The 17,084-nt window shown below is 41.8% G+C and overlaps 1 protein-coding gene across 1 annotated transcript in view; it reads right to left on the bottom strand.

Annotated features, from left to right (window-relative positions):
- LUBEL (Linear Ubiquitin E3 ligase) overlaps nt 1–17,084 on the bottom strand; it is a 310,315-nt gene that overhangs the window by 281,127 nt on the left and 12,104 nt on the right. Inside the window, exon 3 of the mRNA XM_080270475.1 lies at nt 12,657–12,726. Coding sequence (XP_080126601.1) covers nt 12,657–12,726 — 70 coding nt within the window. The remainder of the gene's footprint in view (nt 1–12,656; nt 12,727–17,084) is intronic.

Genomic DNA, 17,084 nt, shown 5'->3' with positions numbered 1-17,084 from the left:
AACAGCAAACCGTATGAAGAACAAGTATGTGGAGGAGGCGAAAGGATGCACGTGGAAGAACACACACACCCACACACACACACACACACACACACACACACACACACACACACACACACACACACACACACACACACACACACACACACACACACACACACACACACACACACACACACACACACACACACACACACACACACACACACACACACACACACACACACACACACACACACACACACACACACACACACACACACACACACACACACACACACACACACACACACACACACACACACACACACACACACACACACACACACACACACACACACACACACACACACACACACACACACACACACACACACACACACACACACACACACACACACACACACACACACACACACACACACACACACACACACACACCGCTCGCTGGTGCAGTGGTAACGTTCTCGCTTGCCAACTGGTGGACGGGAGTTCGCGCCTCGCTCAGGTTGCGAAAAGTTTCACTGACGAAGTGGGTGGTTACTGTCCCCCTTGAGCAAGGGGACGGGTGTGTGCGTGTGTGAAGGTCATAGCCTTGCCCTTAGATCAGACTATACGAGCTCTCAGCTCCCTTCCGGGAGGGTAAAAGCTGACGATCACGACCATCAAGTGATCCTGACCGACCCGGTGAATTACACACACACACACACACACACACACACACAGAGCGCTACCAGGCAGTAAACTCGGCCGCACCACACAGACGTCAAACCACTGTAACTGCAAAGAAAAACTAGACACAGATGACGCAAGCTTTGGCCACGCTGTGAAAAATGTGTGTGTGTGTGTGTGTGTGTGTGTGTGTGTGTGTGTGTGAGTGCGTGCGTGTGTGACTGAACTATCCCACTACCCCCTCCCTGTAAAAGTCCTCTCTCTCGCCCCCCTTCCCCTACTCCTCTACTCGCCCAATCAACCCCTTACCCCGTACCCACACCCACTCACCTACTACTCTCTCCCACACATACCCCTCCCCTATAACCGCTTTTCAGTTACCCTGTCACCTCTGTTTTCCCTAATCAATCAATCAATCAATCAATTAATCACTCTTCATCCCCTCTCCCTCGTACACATTTCTTTCATGTCTCCACTTCCCTTCTCCTTACTATTCCCCTTCTCCACATCCCCTTGCCCCCCTTGTTTGTTTGTCTCTCCTCTCTCTACGTTTCCACCTCCTACACATCTCCCTCCCCCTCTTCTCCACATCTCACTCCCGTCTTATCTCTCCTTCTCCTCTTCTCCCCCCCCCCCGCAGGATTTTTGTTGGCAGAGCGGGTCTGCGGAAGTGTGCTCTGAAGCTGAAAATATCTAAGTTACGATAAAAAACCAATTTCTGAACTTCAACAACGGCAACCTACCCTTTCCGTTGCTAAGGTCGCAGTTAGTTATTTTACAAGGGCTAAAATCTGTCGATTTTGTTGGCAGAGGGAAATACTAGCAGTCAGTGTGCTAAAAAGTACGAAAATTAATCCACCCCTTGCCACAAATGCACTGTACTTAGGCATAAGGCTGCTACCAATCCATTCATTTAAGTGACGTCCACTGAGTTAACAGGTATATAAGAGCGTCTCCAGTGGAAACTTCTAACTCTTTCACTCACAGAGGTATTTCTTGAATAAAACCGTCTGAAGGTAGCCAGCATAAATATAAAAATGTCTTCTGGCCGGAAAGTTTAAATGCATAAATACCAGGTTTGGTTCAAATATGAATCGACGTCACGTCACAAGTTAAGGGAAGAAAAATTGGAAGGCGTAGCTGGCGCGTCAGAAGCCTAATCAGAGTTCAGTCTAGGTGACAGCAGTCAGTTATGGGGTAAGGAGTTTGGCTATATATACACAGGCGGATTCACTGAAAATTTCTTATCCAATAGAAATCTGTAATGGATAATAATAATATGCACAATGCTAACGAGTCAAGGTGAGAGGGAAAGTGGTTGAACGAACATATGAGGAAAGGGTGTGTGAGGATGACAGTGTAAAGAAGGGGATCTTAAAGAATGAGGGTGCCAGTAAGAGTGAGGGTGTGTGAACGCGGGCTGCGCTAGAAGGTGATGATATAGTTATTTGAAAGCGTGATAGTAAGCGACAAGATGAAAGTATACGAGTATAGGACTTGCAGTAGCCTGCAGTTCCATATATTCTTTGCGAAAGTTCTGTATTTGTAATTCTTACAAACATTAGTAGTCATTTAAGTGCTGACGTATAAAAACAACAGGATATCTAGTCAAAGATGTCACATATCAGTTTTGGAGTATCATCATCACCATCATCCGGACCTCCTTTTCAATCCTAAGGCAGGGTGAGGAGTAGCAACGCCCAGACATCCCAAGATTGCCCAGTCCAATGGGCCACGCTTCCATTCACTCATCATTCAACCCCCCGGAATCCTGCCTCTATCTGATACGCCAAAAACATTCACCACATTCTGTAGCTTCACACAAACCTATCCGATAGTGTCAATCCGGACGCTGTCACGTTAAAAAGGGGTGCCAAATCCCCAGTCATGAACTTCTTCTTACAACATTCATCCAGCCAGCTCGATATCTTGTCAGTTCTCTATCCTCGCCGACTTCCATACCTCTCTTCCTCACACACTCATCCACCATATCCCTCCACCTTCTCCTCTGCCTACCTCGCCTCCTCCCTCCTTCATATTCGCCCAGATCTACCTTTTTCACCACTTTATCTGTTATCCATTCTCTCCACATGGCCATACCATCTCAGTACACTCTCTTCGATTCTGTGTCCACAGAATTCCTCACTCTACATCTTTCACGAATCACATTATTTCATATCCTATCTACTCTCTGTACTCCATTTACATTCCTCAGCAATCCCATCTCCACAGCCACGCTGTGGCCTCTTGGCCTAAAAAGGAACAAAATGGGGCTGAGACGACCCTAAGCAAACCAATTATTATTTGATTTGGTATTCATAAATAATCTGAAGGCATATCTTTTTAAAAATCTCAACACTTTGAGAATATGACTCAAATCCCTGGGAAATATTGCCTCTTTTCTAGTTATAAACAGGGAGGATTGCTGGAGCTACCCTGGCAGCTCTGTTCTGTTTCAGGTCTCTCCTGGTTATAAGTGACTCTCCTGGTTAAAATGAGTGACTCAGAGACCAACGCGATAGTGGGCCGGCCCCTGCCTCTCGCAGGGTCGGCCAAAATACAAGTGGAGCACCACACTCTTACTCTGCCATAAAGTATTTATCATATGCGACAACAGCTGTAAGTCAAGTAGCAAGACAAGACAAGTCTGTGATCCCTGCGTGCTGTTAGGATGTAGTCACACTAACGTCCTGTACACCAAGAACATGTCCGAGAGAACAAAGTTTTTTTTTTTTGTCCTTTCGGCAACATTGCCTCTTTTTTTTCCTGGGAGGAGAGGAAAAAGATGACTGGTGGCACTTGAAGGCAACTTTCATGAAAGATTAATAAAGGTGCGATATGCCATGGCTAGCCTAATAGTTGAGATCTTTTTTTAATTATCTAATCTTCTCTGGCGGAATTTTTTAAAAGGTATATTTGCCCCTTTTGGAGAAGTCTATCACTGCTGAATATATATATATATATATATATATATATATATATATATATATATATATATATATATATATATATATATATATATATATATGGCAATTTCAAAATGGTATGACATGCCACGATTGGTTTAACAGATGAAGAAAAAAAATGGTGCTCCTCTAGCAGGGAAATCTTGCAACTCATATGGTCAAGAATCTGACACCAGATTTCGTTCGCTCGAACAAAAATTACGTACTATTACTTGTAACTAAGGACAGCAAAGAAATTAGGGAGACAATTGTATGTAAGGACAACTGACTGACTCAGCCTGGTAAGTGACAATGTTGATTGGGAATTGTGGGTAGACTAATAAATAAGTGACTCAGGTTGATAAGACCTGCATTTTTTTTATTAACTTTGTAGTTTCAATGACAGAACTTTAAAGTAAAGGATAATTAGAATTTTTGTGAATATGAAAGTATTTGTTTGACAAATTCTAGTCGTTAGTGATAGTGGTAGGGCATTATTCTTGTAGGTGTTGGAGGTTCCCTGGCATATCTTCCTCACTGATAAACGTCACATACTGCTGTATATCATAAAACCTTCCTGCCTACGTGAGTCGGTGTCAATAAAAAGCTGCTTAGAACAGTTTTAGTTGTGTTCCTGCAAAAACTTCCCTCAGATGAATAATATCATCTGGTTTCAGTCTAAATACAACAGTTTAGACGGTCCATAGCAGTGACACCGTTAACCTCCTTACTGTGATGTCTTAACATTGTCTTATTATTTTATCCACATAGTATTATTCATCTCTGGATAGACTTGCCAACTAGTAGTGATAGATACATCTGTCCTTAACCCCATCAATGCCAAAAGAATCTAATGAACTGAAGAAGATGCTCTAGGCTAATGTTCGCTAGAAAATTTAAACATCTTAAAGCAGAAAGTATCTGGGATGGTTTGGTCTGAGATCGAAAGCACAGGGAGGTTTCAGCAATAACTGTAGTATTATCAAAACTGGAGATGGGAAGGTGTACGGTGGCCTGTAATATCTAACGGCCATTTATGCAACAGGTGTAATTGTTCGGTGTGATCAGCCTGCACCCCACTGCAAAAAGTAGGCAGCAGCGACAGAGAATGGCCAGACATGTCCTATCATCATGAACTTCAGAAAAAAAAAGAGAGGGTTTGTTCTCTCTTTGTGCTCCTCGGTTTTGACAATACAGTTGTTAAGGACTTGTGAAATAGGAGGATCGACCCTACGGAAGGCTAGCTGTGAGGAGGCATACATACAAGACCATAGTCCTTGATCCAGTACACTGAGACTTTCTGACAACCATGATAATGATCGACTGCAAGGAAGGTCTAGTACGAGGAAGACTGGCTATGAAGAAGAGCGACTACAAGGAAAGTCATCTTTGGGGATGATCGACTATGAGGAGGGTAAACTATGAAGAGGATCGACTATGACGAAGATCGACTATGACGAAGATCGGCTATGAGGAGGATCGACTATGAAGAAGATTGAATATGAGGAAGATCGACTATGAGGAAGATCGACTATGAAGAAGATCGACTATAAAGGTTGTAGTCTATGAAGAAGGTCGACTATGAGGAAGATAAACTATGAAGAAGATTGAATAAGAGGAAGATCGACATTGAGGAAGATCAACAATGAGGAAGGTTGACTATAAGGAATATCGACTATGAGGAAGATCGACTATGAAGAAGATTAAATAAGAGGAAGATCGACTATGGGGAAGATTGACTATGAAGAAAATTGAATATGAGGAAGATCGACTCTGAGGAAGCTCTTCTAGAAGGAAAGTCAGCTTTAAGGAAGGCCGACTATGAAGATGATGAACTGTGAACGAGATCGACTATAAGGAAGATTGACTACGAGGAAAGTCGACTGTGAACAGGATTGAATATGAGGAAGATCGACTATGAGGGGATTGGCATACAAGGCCGCGTTGTTCGGTCCAGCGCGTCTAATACTTCTGAGAAATATACGTACGTCAGAGGAAGACACAAATACTTCCCGCCCACCACGAAAGCAGGGGAAGGCGAAGTGAGGCCTTGGCGAGAGAGACAGACTGATGATAATGGGTGCAAGAGTGAGACTGAGAATAAGTATAGGTGAGGGTAAAGGTGAGTGAAAATGAGTGTGAGAATCAGTGAGGGTGGCAGTGGGTGTAGTGTGAAGTAGGAGTGAGCTAGAATGAAGGTGAATGAGGGAAGTGAACGTGAGAGAAAGTGAGAACTGATGTGAAAGTGACAGTGAGTGAGAGGGAGAGCAAGAATGAGAGTAAGCTGGGTAAGAGCGTGTAAGTGGGTGTCAGAGTAGGTGAGTGTCAAACTGGCTGACGGTGAAAGAGGAAGATAAAAGTGTGTGTGAACGAGCGACAATGAGAGTGATCCAAGGAAGTGAGTGAGGATCAAGGATAGGATGAACGAGTGAATGTGAGGGCGGAAATGAATGAGCGAGAAAGTAAGCTGGATTGTGAGTGAATGTCAATGAGGATAATGAATGAGAGTGGGGCCGAAAATGAGAGTGTGATAGTGAGAGAATGAGAATGAGTTCGGATAAGAAAGTAAGATCAGGGTTTGGGAGAGAGGGTGATGATGAGTGAGATGAGAATGGCAGTGAGAGTGAGCTAGCCGAAAACTGAGTGAGGACCAGGTTTAGGGTGAGAGTGAGAATGCATAAGGGTAAATGTGAATGTACTGTAAATACAATGAGTGAATGGAAATGAGAGTGAGGTAAGGCGAGAGAGTGAATCAGGATAAGTATAAGTAAAAGTGTGGAACATGATAAGTGAATGTGAAAGTTGGGTTGGTGAGGATGAGGACGAGAGTGAGGATGATGGTGTACAGTACGAATATGAGACAGAGGGTGGGTTATGGTGAGGGTGAGAGAGAGGGTTAGTAAAAGTCAGTGAGGTTAGGGCGAGGGAGATGATGACGGTGGATTGTGAGAGAGGGTGAGTGTGATAGAAGGGTAAGAGTTAGAGTAGTGTGTGGGTGGGAGTGACAAGGTTGATAATAATGTGAGCAGGATGAAGTACATAGTGACAGGTGGAAAGCAGGGTTAAGTGAGTAAGAGTGAAGTTGAATATGAAAGCGATTGTGTGTGAGTTATGGACAATGGGTTAAGACGAAAGTAAAGTGGCAAGTAAGGTGAAACTCGGTAAAGGTAAAGACGATTGGTGAGTGAGTGAGTGGGTAAGAGGGTGAGGATGAAAGAAAGGGGGAAACTAAGTGACAGTGAAAGTGTGTGAGGGCAAAAGTGAGGGAAAGAGCAAAAATAAATAAGAGTGAATGTGAGTGAGAGTAAGCGTGAGAGTGGTGGCTGCAGTCCAAGAAATCTCCAGCAGCGGTAGCACCAATTACCTCCTTCCTTCTTCACTCACTGTGTATCAGAATCAGTCACAACCAGTCACCAGTCACAATTACTTTTACAATCAGTTATCATCACATTTCTAATCAGTTCACCATCAGCCATAAGCATACTCATCAGTCACAACCAGTCATAACCAATACACTTTCACTGGTGAGGGTGGTAATGGTGTGGAAAGAGCAAATGGGTTCTTCTCTTACAAGAGGCTAGATTAATTCTAAGCTGAGGCAGGGAATGATTTCTCGGTATGAACTGCAATCAGTCTTTATTGATTTTTCTTTTTCATAAGACACTAATATTTCATGATATAAAACACCCCCGCTAATACATTCACACCAGTCCTGAGCGACAGAGCCCTAGCATGTATGTTGTATGGATAGTGGATATTAGCGATGACACGTGAAGGTGTTTGGCACATTCTAGAGCTATTGGGGCCTCAGTGAGAGGACTGTCTAGACTTTAGAGGATATAACTGGACTATGAAACATTAGATAATCCCTAAATCCCTATCAGTCACAACTACAGAGCTATTAGTCACCATAACAGTAAAAACCTTGTTGTTACTACAACTCAGCCAAAAATAAGCTGTCAATACTCGGCCATACTTCCTTTAACCTATCATCTTTATCAAGGTCTGTCAACAGTTAAAACTCTGATCGTCATCCCTAAATTAACGATCATCGCCACCGTATTTATTTCTATCATTACCATACCAAGGGCAAATTGTTAACCTAAAACATATTAGGCTACATCCCGTCACCACTAATACGAGCCACCAACACTGTAACAAGGAAGATTTAGAGACAGTATTAGGTTTACTTATCATTATTTAATACAAGTACAGCCATCATCCTTGCATTTGCTTATAATTATTTCCAAGGACACAATTTGAAGCCATTTTTTCGATTATCATTACAAATATACAACCATCATCACAGCATTAATACTACTACAAATAACAGCCAAAGTAAGCAAACATTATTAAAGATCCAGCCATCAGTTACTAGCCACTTCATACTGTTGCTCCGGCTAATGAAAATACAACACAGCCTAATCACGCACTGCACTATCACAAACACCCTCTCCGCTGCCAAAGACACCACCTTGACTACTACAGACACAAGAGCATCTGTGTTTCATCTCGGCAAGTAGTTCAGGGACACTACACACACACACACACACACACACACACACACACACACACACACACACACACACACACACACACACACACACACACACACGCACACGCACACGCACACGCACACGCACACGCACACACGCACACGCACACGCACGCACGCACGCACGCACGCACACGTACACACACACTGACCTAGATTGTTATTTATAAAGCGGAATTCTTGACAGTTTCTTGCAAGCAGAGCACTCAGGGTAGCTTGCTATACAGTAAGTTGTGCACCTCCTTGCCCTGCTTTTGAAGTGATGGCACACTTGCAACATACCCTGCAGTACGGTATATTACGTCAACTATTATTGTGGGAATGTATACTGTCTTTGCACACAGAAGCATGAGATACAAGGACATCACTCAGAGTGCAATTTCCACCCCGTGCAATCGATATAAATGTCCGTCTACACAATCAGAAGGCACATACGGTTCTGGAGTGTGGTAATGAAAAATGTTAGAAAATAATCGTGTAGACGTAATGAGCTGAAGCATCTTCCTCGCTTGATTTGTCACCGAGTTACTAGATTGTTAAGCAGCGGGACTGACGGAACAGATACTGCCCACCGGGCCACTGAGCGTTAGGAAGAGCCTTAGGGCCGAACTCTTGACCCTGCCTGTGAACTTGACTACTGACTGATTGCTCTCAAAATTTAATTATTTCATCCTTACCTGAGCCTCAGTCTCTCCACTAATAGGATCAAAAGCGTTCAAGTTCACCTTACCCTGTGTCCTTAATCTCTGAGTAATTGCTCTGATAATGGAATAATTCATTCCCGGCTAACCTGAAACCCTTCCGCCAAGTTTGATCCAACATCAATGAAATTTATTTGAATTACAGTGCCGAACATTTGATCTTGTCCTATGACCTTCACCTGTGAAAGATTGTTGTTAAAATTGAACCGTTTCACATTTTCTTGTCCTTAAACAGTTTGCCCAGTTTGGTCAAAACAGGATCAAAACTAACGGAAAATTATAATCTTGCCCTTGACCTATGAATATGATCTTTTTTGGCTAAGTGATAATGACCTCATTCTCTGATGGTTCTCAGTAATTATGTCAAATTTGGCGCAACTCCAATGAATGGCTTTCCGTTAACTTACCGAGAGGCACAATGACAGACAAACCGACGCAAACACACAACCCTCTCGCGATTTTGCGAACGGGTGTAACAAGTACAAAGGAAAGCAGCCTTCCATAGTTCTTTTTTTTTTTTTTTTTTTTTTTTAGTAAGCTTAAATCTATAAGATCATACACAGTCTTGCAGGTAATATACAAATCAATTACATGTTCCTCATTATGGAAGAAGCATGACGATAGTGAATAGCTCGGGCAACTGGACGCTGAGTGCAAAGGGTGGAGTAAAGGAAAAGTAGCACAGTCTATCAGCATGAACACATTAATTACTGTTATTGCAGCCAATTGCCATTGTTTGGCAGGTCTGAATATATACGGAAAAGCAACTCAGTCTCCAATATATGCAGTGATATGGTTGGTCTGTGCACAGGGTGTAAAGATAAAACTCCAGATATCGGTGCTGCTGTTCATCTGATATTCTGGCATAATTTGGATGCCTCCGCACACTTTTGCTTATACTCACACTTTCTGCTTCAAACTATTCCTAGTGGTGGCTGTGATATAATTTTTGCCTGCAGTCACAGTTTTTTAAGGCAAAATGGTACTGACTCTTGCTGCAGTACAATTTTGCCAATAGTAACACTCCGAGGCAACCTGTTCCTAGTAGGAGCTGTGGTATAAATATTACTCAGTCACGGCTTATTGTGATAGGTGTACTTTTGTTTTCACCCACATTACACCATAATATCTTTTGTACACCAAACTTTTACACTGATGATTGTGGAGTGCATAAAAAAATAAAAGGACTGCCAACATTACCCAAAGAATGCAGGATGGTCTCTACAAAATAATCTCTAGTAATTAAAAGACATCTCGCAAAAGTTGGTAAACTTATGGGACCTATTTTGTCATATTTCATGAAGTTTGTTTCCATGGTTTGACCTTTGGCCCCGTAACCTCCATTAAAAGGGTTAAAGCCAAAAAATGAGAAAAATCTTTGTGGCTACTTGCCCAGGGAACAATTGTACCAAGTTTGATGCAATCTGATGAAGAAATGAAGGAGTGGTACCCAGCTTGAAAAGTGTATGAAAGAAAGAAGGGAAAAGAAACAAACAAAAACTACAATATGGTCTCCGCCAAACGGTGGGGACTATAACACAGTGCAGATGGTTATGCTTGTTCGGTGAGGTCAACATTCTGAAGGATTAAATAATGTACGGATGACTGTCACAGGGAATTTTGGTGGCAGTTTTCTCACTTTTGCTTTCCTAACCTCAAATTCAGGCAGGTATACGGGCTAGGATGATGATTATGATAAATTACACACCTTTATTTTCGTCTGATTTTCCGTGAACTATAATGAGAATAACTTGACCATGGACGACAGATTTCTCTCTTCACTACAATGGTATCTCCATTAATATAATCTTGCTAATATAATTTGATTCAGCTTACATGAGATCTCTCGAAGTGAAGGAATGAGAAATAATCTCCATTAGTCGTACCAATACGGTAACGTCATTTTTATCTTATTTTTTTAAGTCAAATGCTTTAATTTGGTTTAGCTAAACCTCACGTGGAAAAGAATGTTAACAACCAGATATAAAATAATCACCGACGCAAACAGCTAAATGTATCCGCTATGATGCATCTATCCTGCAACTACAAGGATCTCGTTCGACTGAATAAAATCATCTAATGTTAGCCTAAATAAAGTTCCTAGATGGAGGCTACATTCGACCAAAAGTTTATCCGACACGGTGATCTTCGGTATCGCAATGAGAGTCGCTGGTCCCATTTTTTACTTACGAAAATCTGTAATTGTGAATGGAGAGTGTATTTCAAATGTCAAATTAAAGTCTTTAGGCTGTAATGATAAAAATAGGAAACACACGCATCTACGAAAGGGTACTAAAGGATATTTTCAAACATTTCGTTTACTGCTGATTCAAAATACAAAGATGGACAATTGTTGGGTGTACCAATAGGAGTAAAAGGGTTGCCGAGATAGTTTTTGAAGCCTCTGACCGCTAAAAATTCTCACAGCTGTGTGTGTGTGTGTGTGTGTGTGTGTGTGTGTGTGTGTGTGTGTGTGTGTGTGTGTGTGTGTGTGTGTGTGTGTGTGTGTGTGTGTGTGTGTGTGTGTGTGTGTGTGTGTGTGTGTGTGTGTGTGTGTGTGTGTGTGTGTGTGTGTGTGTGTGTGTGTGTGTGTGTGTGTGTGTGTGTGTGTGTGTGTGTGTGTGTGTGTGCGTGCGCGCGCGCGCGGGCGGGCGGGCGCAACAACCATATAAACAAACCGGAGTGAAAGGGCTGACAAACTTTCTAATCGTTCCATGCAATAAATAAATAAATAAGATCTTGTTACTAGACTCCCAATCTGCAAATTTAACTGAGGTCGCATTTTGGCATATACTTTGTGCTGAACCAAACGTCTAATTAGGGGCAAAGAAATATTAGAATAACACCAGTACCGTAATGGTTTTCATAACAATTCAAAATATGTAGAAGAGTAACTTCCTCTTTATGCTTCCAGCCAGAAGTATAGCCAGGGAATCAAGGGGTTAGTTGACCCTGCCTAAGCAAAGTCGATCATTCATTACATTTCTTTCCCATTCCCCTCGTCTGTCAAAAAATTTATATACTGTTTACTCGTTTGACCTTAGATATGCTCAGATACAGTACATGTATATGAGAGAGCGGTATAAGTTACGGGAAGCGCAATGCAATGGCAGGAGACAGGACATTATGGAGGCGATGTGTCTGTGGCCACTCCTTACAGGTTAAGGAGTCTGGCTCTTACGAGATAGATAGGTAGAAATTCACAGTGCATAAAGCCTGAAAATGTCCCTTACATCCTTTATATTTCACATTTTTTCTCGAATCTCCACCTGTACAGGCTTTCTTGGCTTGCCCTCTTCCTCCTCCACAGTAAATGAATGAATCAATAAATAAAGAAAATACAATAAAACAGAAATAACTTTGCCTCACTCTATCACTTTTTTCTGGATCAGTCACTGCAAACGGAGGGAGTAAGTATGCCATCATATAGTTAAATACGGTTATAACAAAAGTCGAGTGAATAACACACTGTCACAAGGAAACCCGAGTTAAAGTTGATGACAGAATTACATTTACGACAGCTTTAAAATGAACTTAAGAGAGCTAAAAAAAAAAAAAAAAAGACTCATCAGGAGGATGAAAATAGAAAGGGATCAGTGACAACACGAAAAGGGACTGCACATTTCAAAATTGGTATGGGAGATGTTCAAAGCCTGTGGACGGTTCAGTAGCCAGGGCAATACAATGACAAGGACATTACGGTAACTCGGACAGTACCTTGATCAATACAGTACCTTGATAAGCACACTGGAGTGAGAACGACAGTGATCAAACGAACAATACCTGGGTTGCGCTTGAGGTGTGTCGGTGGGCCGACCTCCTCATACTCCGGCTCGTTGTTCTTCCCCCCAACCTGCAAAGTGGGATAGTGCACGTTGAATTGAAGCTGTGGACTATATATATATATGTATATATATATATATATATGTATATATATATATATATATATATATATATATATATATATATATATATATATATATATATATATATATATATATATATATATATATATATATATATATAATAGACAGATGGACGGACAGATGCATACAGATATAGAAAATAAACACAATCGTGTAATCGTTAGATATAGATATAAACTCAATCGTGTAATCATTATCATCATCATACTTTTTCTCAGTTTCGTATGCAGTGGGGAGATCTAGTTTAAATTCTACCTGCCGGATAATCAGAGTAAAGCGAGGTTCCAGTTTCAATCCACCTGCTTGTGCCACGGGAGCAATGATGTTACTTGCACCACAAATGGTGTGCGAAGGCTTAATGCCATCCCTACTTCAGTTCAGAGGAAAGGGATTTTAATTATTCATTACTATCTCCATTAATCGCATTTAGCGTTAAAAACGAAATACGAGAGTAACTTTCTTACTCTCGTATCTTGACGGATATTAATAGTACAAAACTATAGACATGAACTGTTTGCACACGCATTTCATCTAGAACTTACTGTTATCAGTACCATGGAAAAATAAAAAAATAAAAATGCCCAGAACTGCCAAAAGCAGCCAATTTTCCTTATTGTAGGCTTTTCCTGTGCCAACAGATCTTGAGATACAGGAGTTTTTAAATATCAAGCTTACCTACCGGTAGCCTAAATATAACATGGCCAAAACCAAGCACACCGTATCAAACCAAACTTACCCCAATCCAGGGCAATACAAGGCCAAAGCCAACCAGGACAACTCAACCTAGTGAAACCCAGCCTAACCAAGTTCACTCCTACTGACATTAAATCGATCCTAACCACCCACGAATGACAGTAACCCACTGGTGCGTAAGGCCCTCAAAAAAGGACGGAACTGGGCACTTTCAAAAGATAAGGAGGGAGGCAACCCCAGGGTAGGGACATGAGCTTCGTGACTATGAGCCGATAGGCGGAGAGGGGTAGGCTATGTACTCTTCCAACAATGTCCCTCACACCGGAACTCTTGACACTAAGGCGCTTACTCCTACAGCCAATGGCATCATTTTCTTTTTATTCTTATTGTCTTTGACGATACACTCGGGAAAGAAGAGATTTCCAATTGGAGGGGTTTGATATAGCCCTCAATAAGTCCTCCATAAATAGGGTACTCATTTACTCTTGAAAAAAGTCATACAGCTGGATCAAAACAAATAAAATGACGTACTTAGGCTGCAGGAAGGAATAGAATTTTCATACATACTGAGCGTAAGCTATTGACACTAACAAAATTTAACTCACTGCGCAATTCAATCCATAAAGTCAAGGAATTAGTGTCCAATATTTTGGTGTAACACTTAATGGGTATTCCCAGCCTTCCATGGATAAAACGGGCTGACAAGAAAAGTGTTCACAGTTTTTTAATCGTAGAGTGTCCACTCATCTCGAACTGAACGGACTTTGTTTTGGGCAAACGTTTGTGTTGTTTACCTTGGAAAGAGATTTTTTCTTTTTTTGCCAGTCATAAGATGTACACCCCTTCATCTAACATAAGGAAAATGTGAGAAGTTTAAACAACTTCCACGTTCCACAAGTTCGTTCATCCTTCTCTTGTGATCAATTTACCCATGAGCAAGGCAAGAAAGCATTGTGTGCGTGGGTGGCTGTGCGAGTATGTAGGTCCACCGGTGTGTGTGTGTGTGTGTGTGTGTGTGTGTGTGTGTGTGTGTGTGTGTGTGTGTGTGTGTGTGTGTGTGTGTGTGTGTGTGTGTGTGTGTGTGTGTGTGTGTGTCTGTGTGTGTGTCGTCGTGTTTTGGTGTCGCTGTGTGTGTGTATATACAGGGTCTTTATATTATGTGAGGGTGAGAGAGTACGTGTATGTAGGTCTGTTGGGGGGAGGGGGGAGAAGTGGTGGTACAGAGAGAGTGGGGAGTGGTGGAAGAGAATGGTGAGGGGAGGGGGGGGGTCGTGAGAGAGAGGAAGAAGTGGTGAGGGACGGAGAGTTGCTGTGAGGGAGGGGAAAGTGTAGTGAGAGAGAGAGGAAGAAGTGGTGATGGATGAGGAGGGGTGGAGAGAGGGGGAGGAATATGGAAGGGAGGAAGAGGTAATGAGGAAGAGGAAGGGGTGGTGAGGGAAAGGGGAGGAGTGGAAAGGGAGGGGGAGGAGTGGTGAGGGAAAGGAGAGGAGTGGAGAGGGAAGGGGAGGAGTGGTGAGTGAGAGGGTGGGGTAGCGAGGGAGGGGGGGGTGAGGGAGGGGAAGAGTGATGATAGTGAGAAAGGAAGAGTAGTGTTTAGTGGGTGCGAGCAATGAGGAGAAATAATGGAAAGAAGTGCAATGTTGGAGTGATGAGGGATTGAAGGAGTATGCAAGGAGGTAGCAGTGAGGGAGACGAGGCTGGGGAAGACTGGAGGGACAGGACTAGAGCCAAGCTAAAGATGTGGTGTGTATGTGAGAGAGAGAGAGAGAGAGAGAGAGAGAGAGAGAGCACGTGCGTGGGTGTGTGTATCTGAGGTGCCAACAACACACTGAGGAAGTAGAGATATCACAAGGAGTAAATGATTGTGCCTCCCCTACTACACAAAGGTGAGAGAGAGAGAGAGAGAGAGAGAGAGAGAGAGAGAGAGAGAGAGAGAGAGAGTGTGTGTGAGTGTGTGTGTGCATTAGTAGGTATGGCAGTATGTGTACTGTATGTGTATTTGTGTGTATGCGTACGTGCGTGCGCGGGTATGTGTACGGTGTTGATACATTCATACACAGTTCACACATAGAAACATTATATATATATATATATATATATATATATATATATATATATATATATATATATATATATATATATATATATATATATATATATATATATATATATATATATAAAGATAAACACCAACGTTATCAGGAACATCTTTAATACATTGGTGACGTTTCGACAACTCATTTGTCATTTTCAAACCTATAGAAAATACAATAAAATCAAAGTAAACACCATGTCTATGATATCATAGACATGGTGTTTACTTTGATTTTATTGTATTTTCTATAGGTTTGAAAATGACAAATGAGTTGTCGAAACGTCACCAATTTATAAAAGATGTTCCTGATAACGTTGGTGTTTATCTTCATATTGAGACTACGCTTCCCCCATGGTGAATCTATTGCATCTGTATATATATATATATATATATATATATATATATATATATATATATATATATATATATATATATATATATATATATATATATATATATATATATATATATATATATTTATAGCATGGCAATCAGGCTGTCCTACGACGTAGGGCAAATGCATGCAAGGGGGAGGCAGTGGCTCAGTTGGTAAAGAGGTGGCCTGCAGTCCTACCGGACCCAGGTTCAAGTCCCTGCTGGGGCAGGGAACAATTTAAGGATTTGAATTTAGTAAAAGCAGACTTTCCTGATCTACCAGAAGACCCGCCGACGTGTCGTAAAAAGAAAACCGCTAATACCAGTACACCACTTCTGCATGAGACAGCCCTAGTATGTATTCAATATGGACGGTGGGTGTTAGCGCCGAAGTGGTGACATGTGGAAGTGTATGGAATGTAGGAGGACTACTGGGCCTTGGGAGCAGGCTGTGAAGCCTATGCCCAGAGCCAGACACACACACAAAAAAAAACTAATCTTTTTAACTAACTCCCTGATCTTTTGTTTTTGTTACTGCCTGTGGAGTAGTTTATCTCTCTTTCGCATTTACTAATCGGATGTGCTGAAAACGTATTATCAATAATTAATAGGCATTATTTAGTGATAACTTATTCAACAGGCTGTTACCAACTGATTATGCTGCCAGCCGCAGCGCCAGACGCAGAAAGATCATGCGTTAGTAAAGTTTTTAAATAATGAATTTGAAATTAAGATATATGTCAACAACAGGAGGCTATCGGTATGACATGAAACTTATTTTACATGGACTGTACGATCATTGTCCATTGAGCAGGGCATCTGGATCGCCCTTCATTCACTTGAGGTGCTGCTGCATCCATTCTTTTAATTCATATTATCCGTGTTCAAATCTTGTCAGAACGAGCAGGGTTCAGTTTTGTCAGTTCTTATCCGGTCGGGGGAATTATGGTTCATTAAAAGAAGTTAGGACATTTAAGCTCGGAATAGGTCCATTAAGCATTTCATATTCATTCGTGTCCTTCACGTTCAGTCTCGTCGTTAGATCAGTTCTGACTCATTCGGGTCAAGATCATTTAAGTTCATCCAAGAAAATCAGTGTCATTTTAAGTTAAGTCAGACCCA

This window comes from Coenobita brevimanus, chromosome 5, assembly GCF_032717465.1.
Source record: "Coenobita brevimanus isolate Jiangsu-jjx chromosome 5, ASM3271746v2, whole genome shotgun sequence".
Classification (NCBI taxonomy): Eukaryota; Metazoa; Arthropoda; class Malacostraca; order Decapoda; family Coenobitidae; genus Coenobita; species Coenobita brevimanus.
Note: the sequence above shows the minus strand (reverse complement) of the source record. Positions and strands in the feature narration are given on the sequence as shown.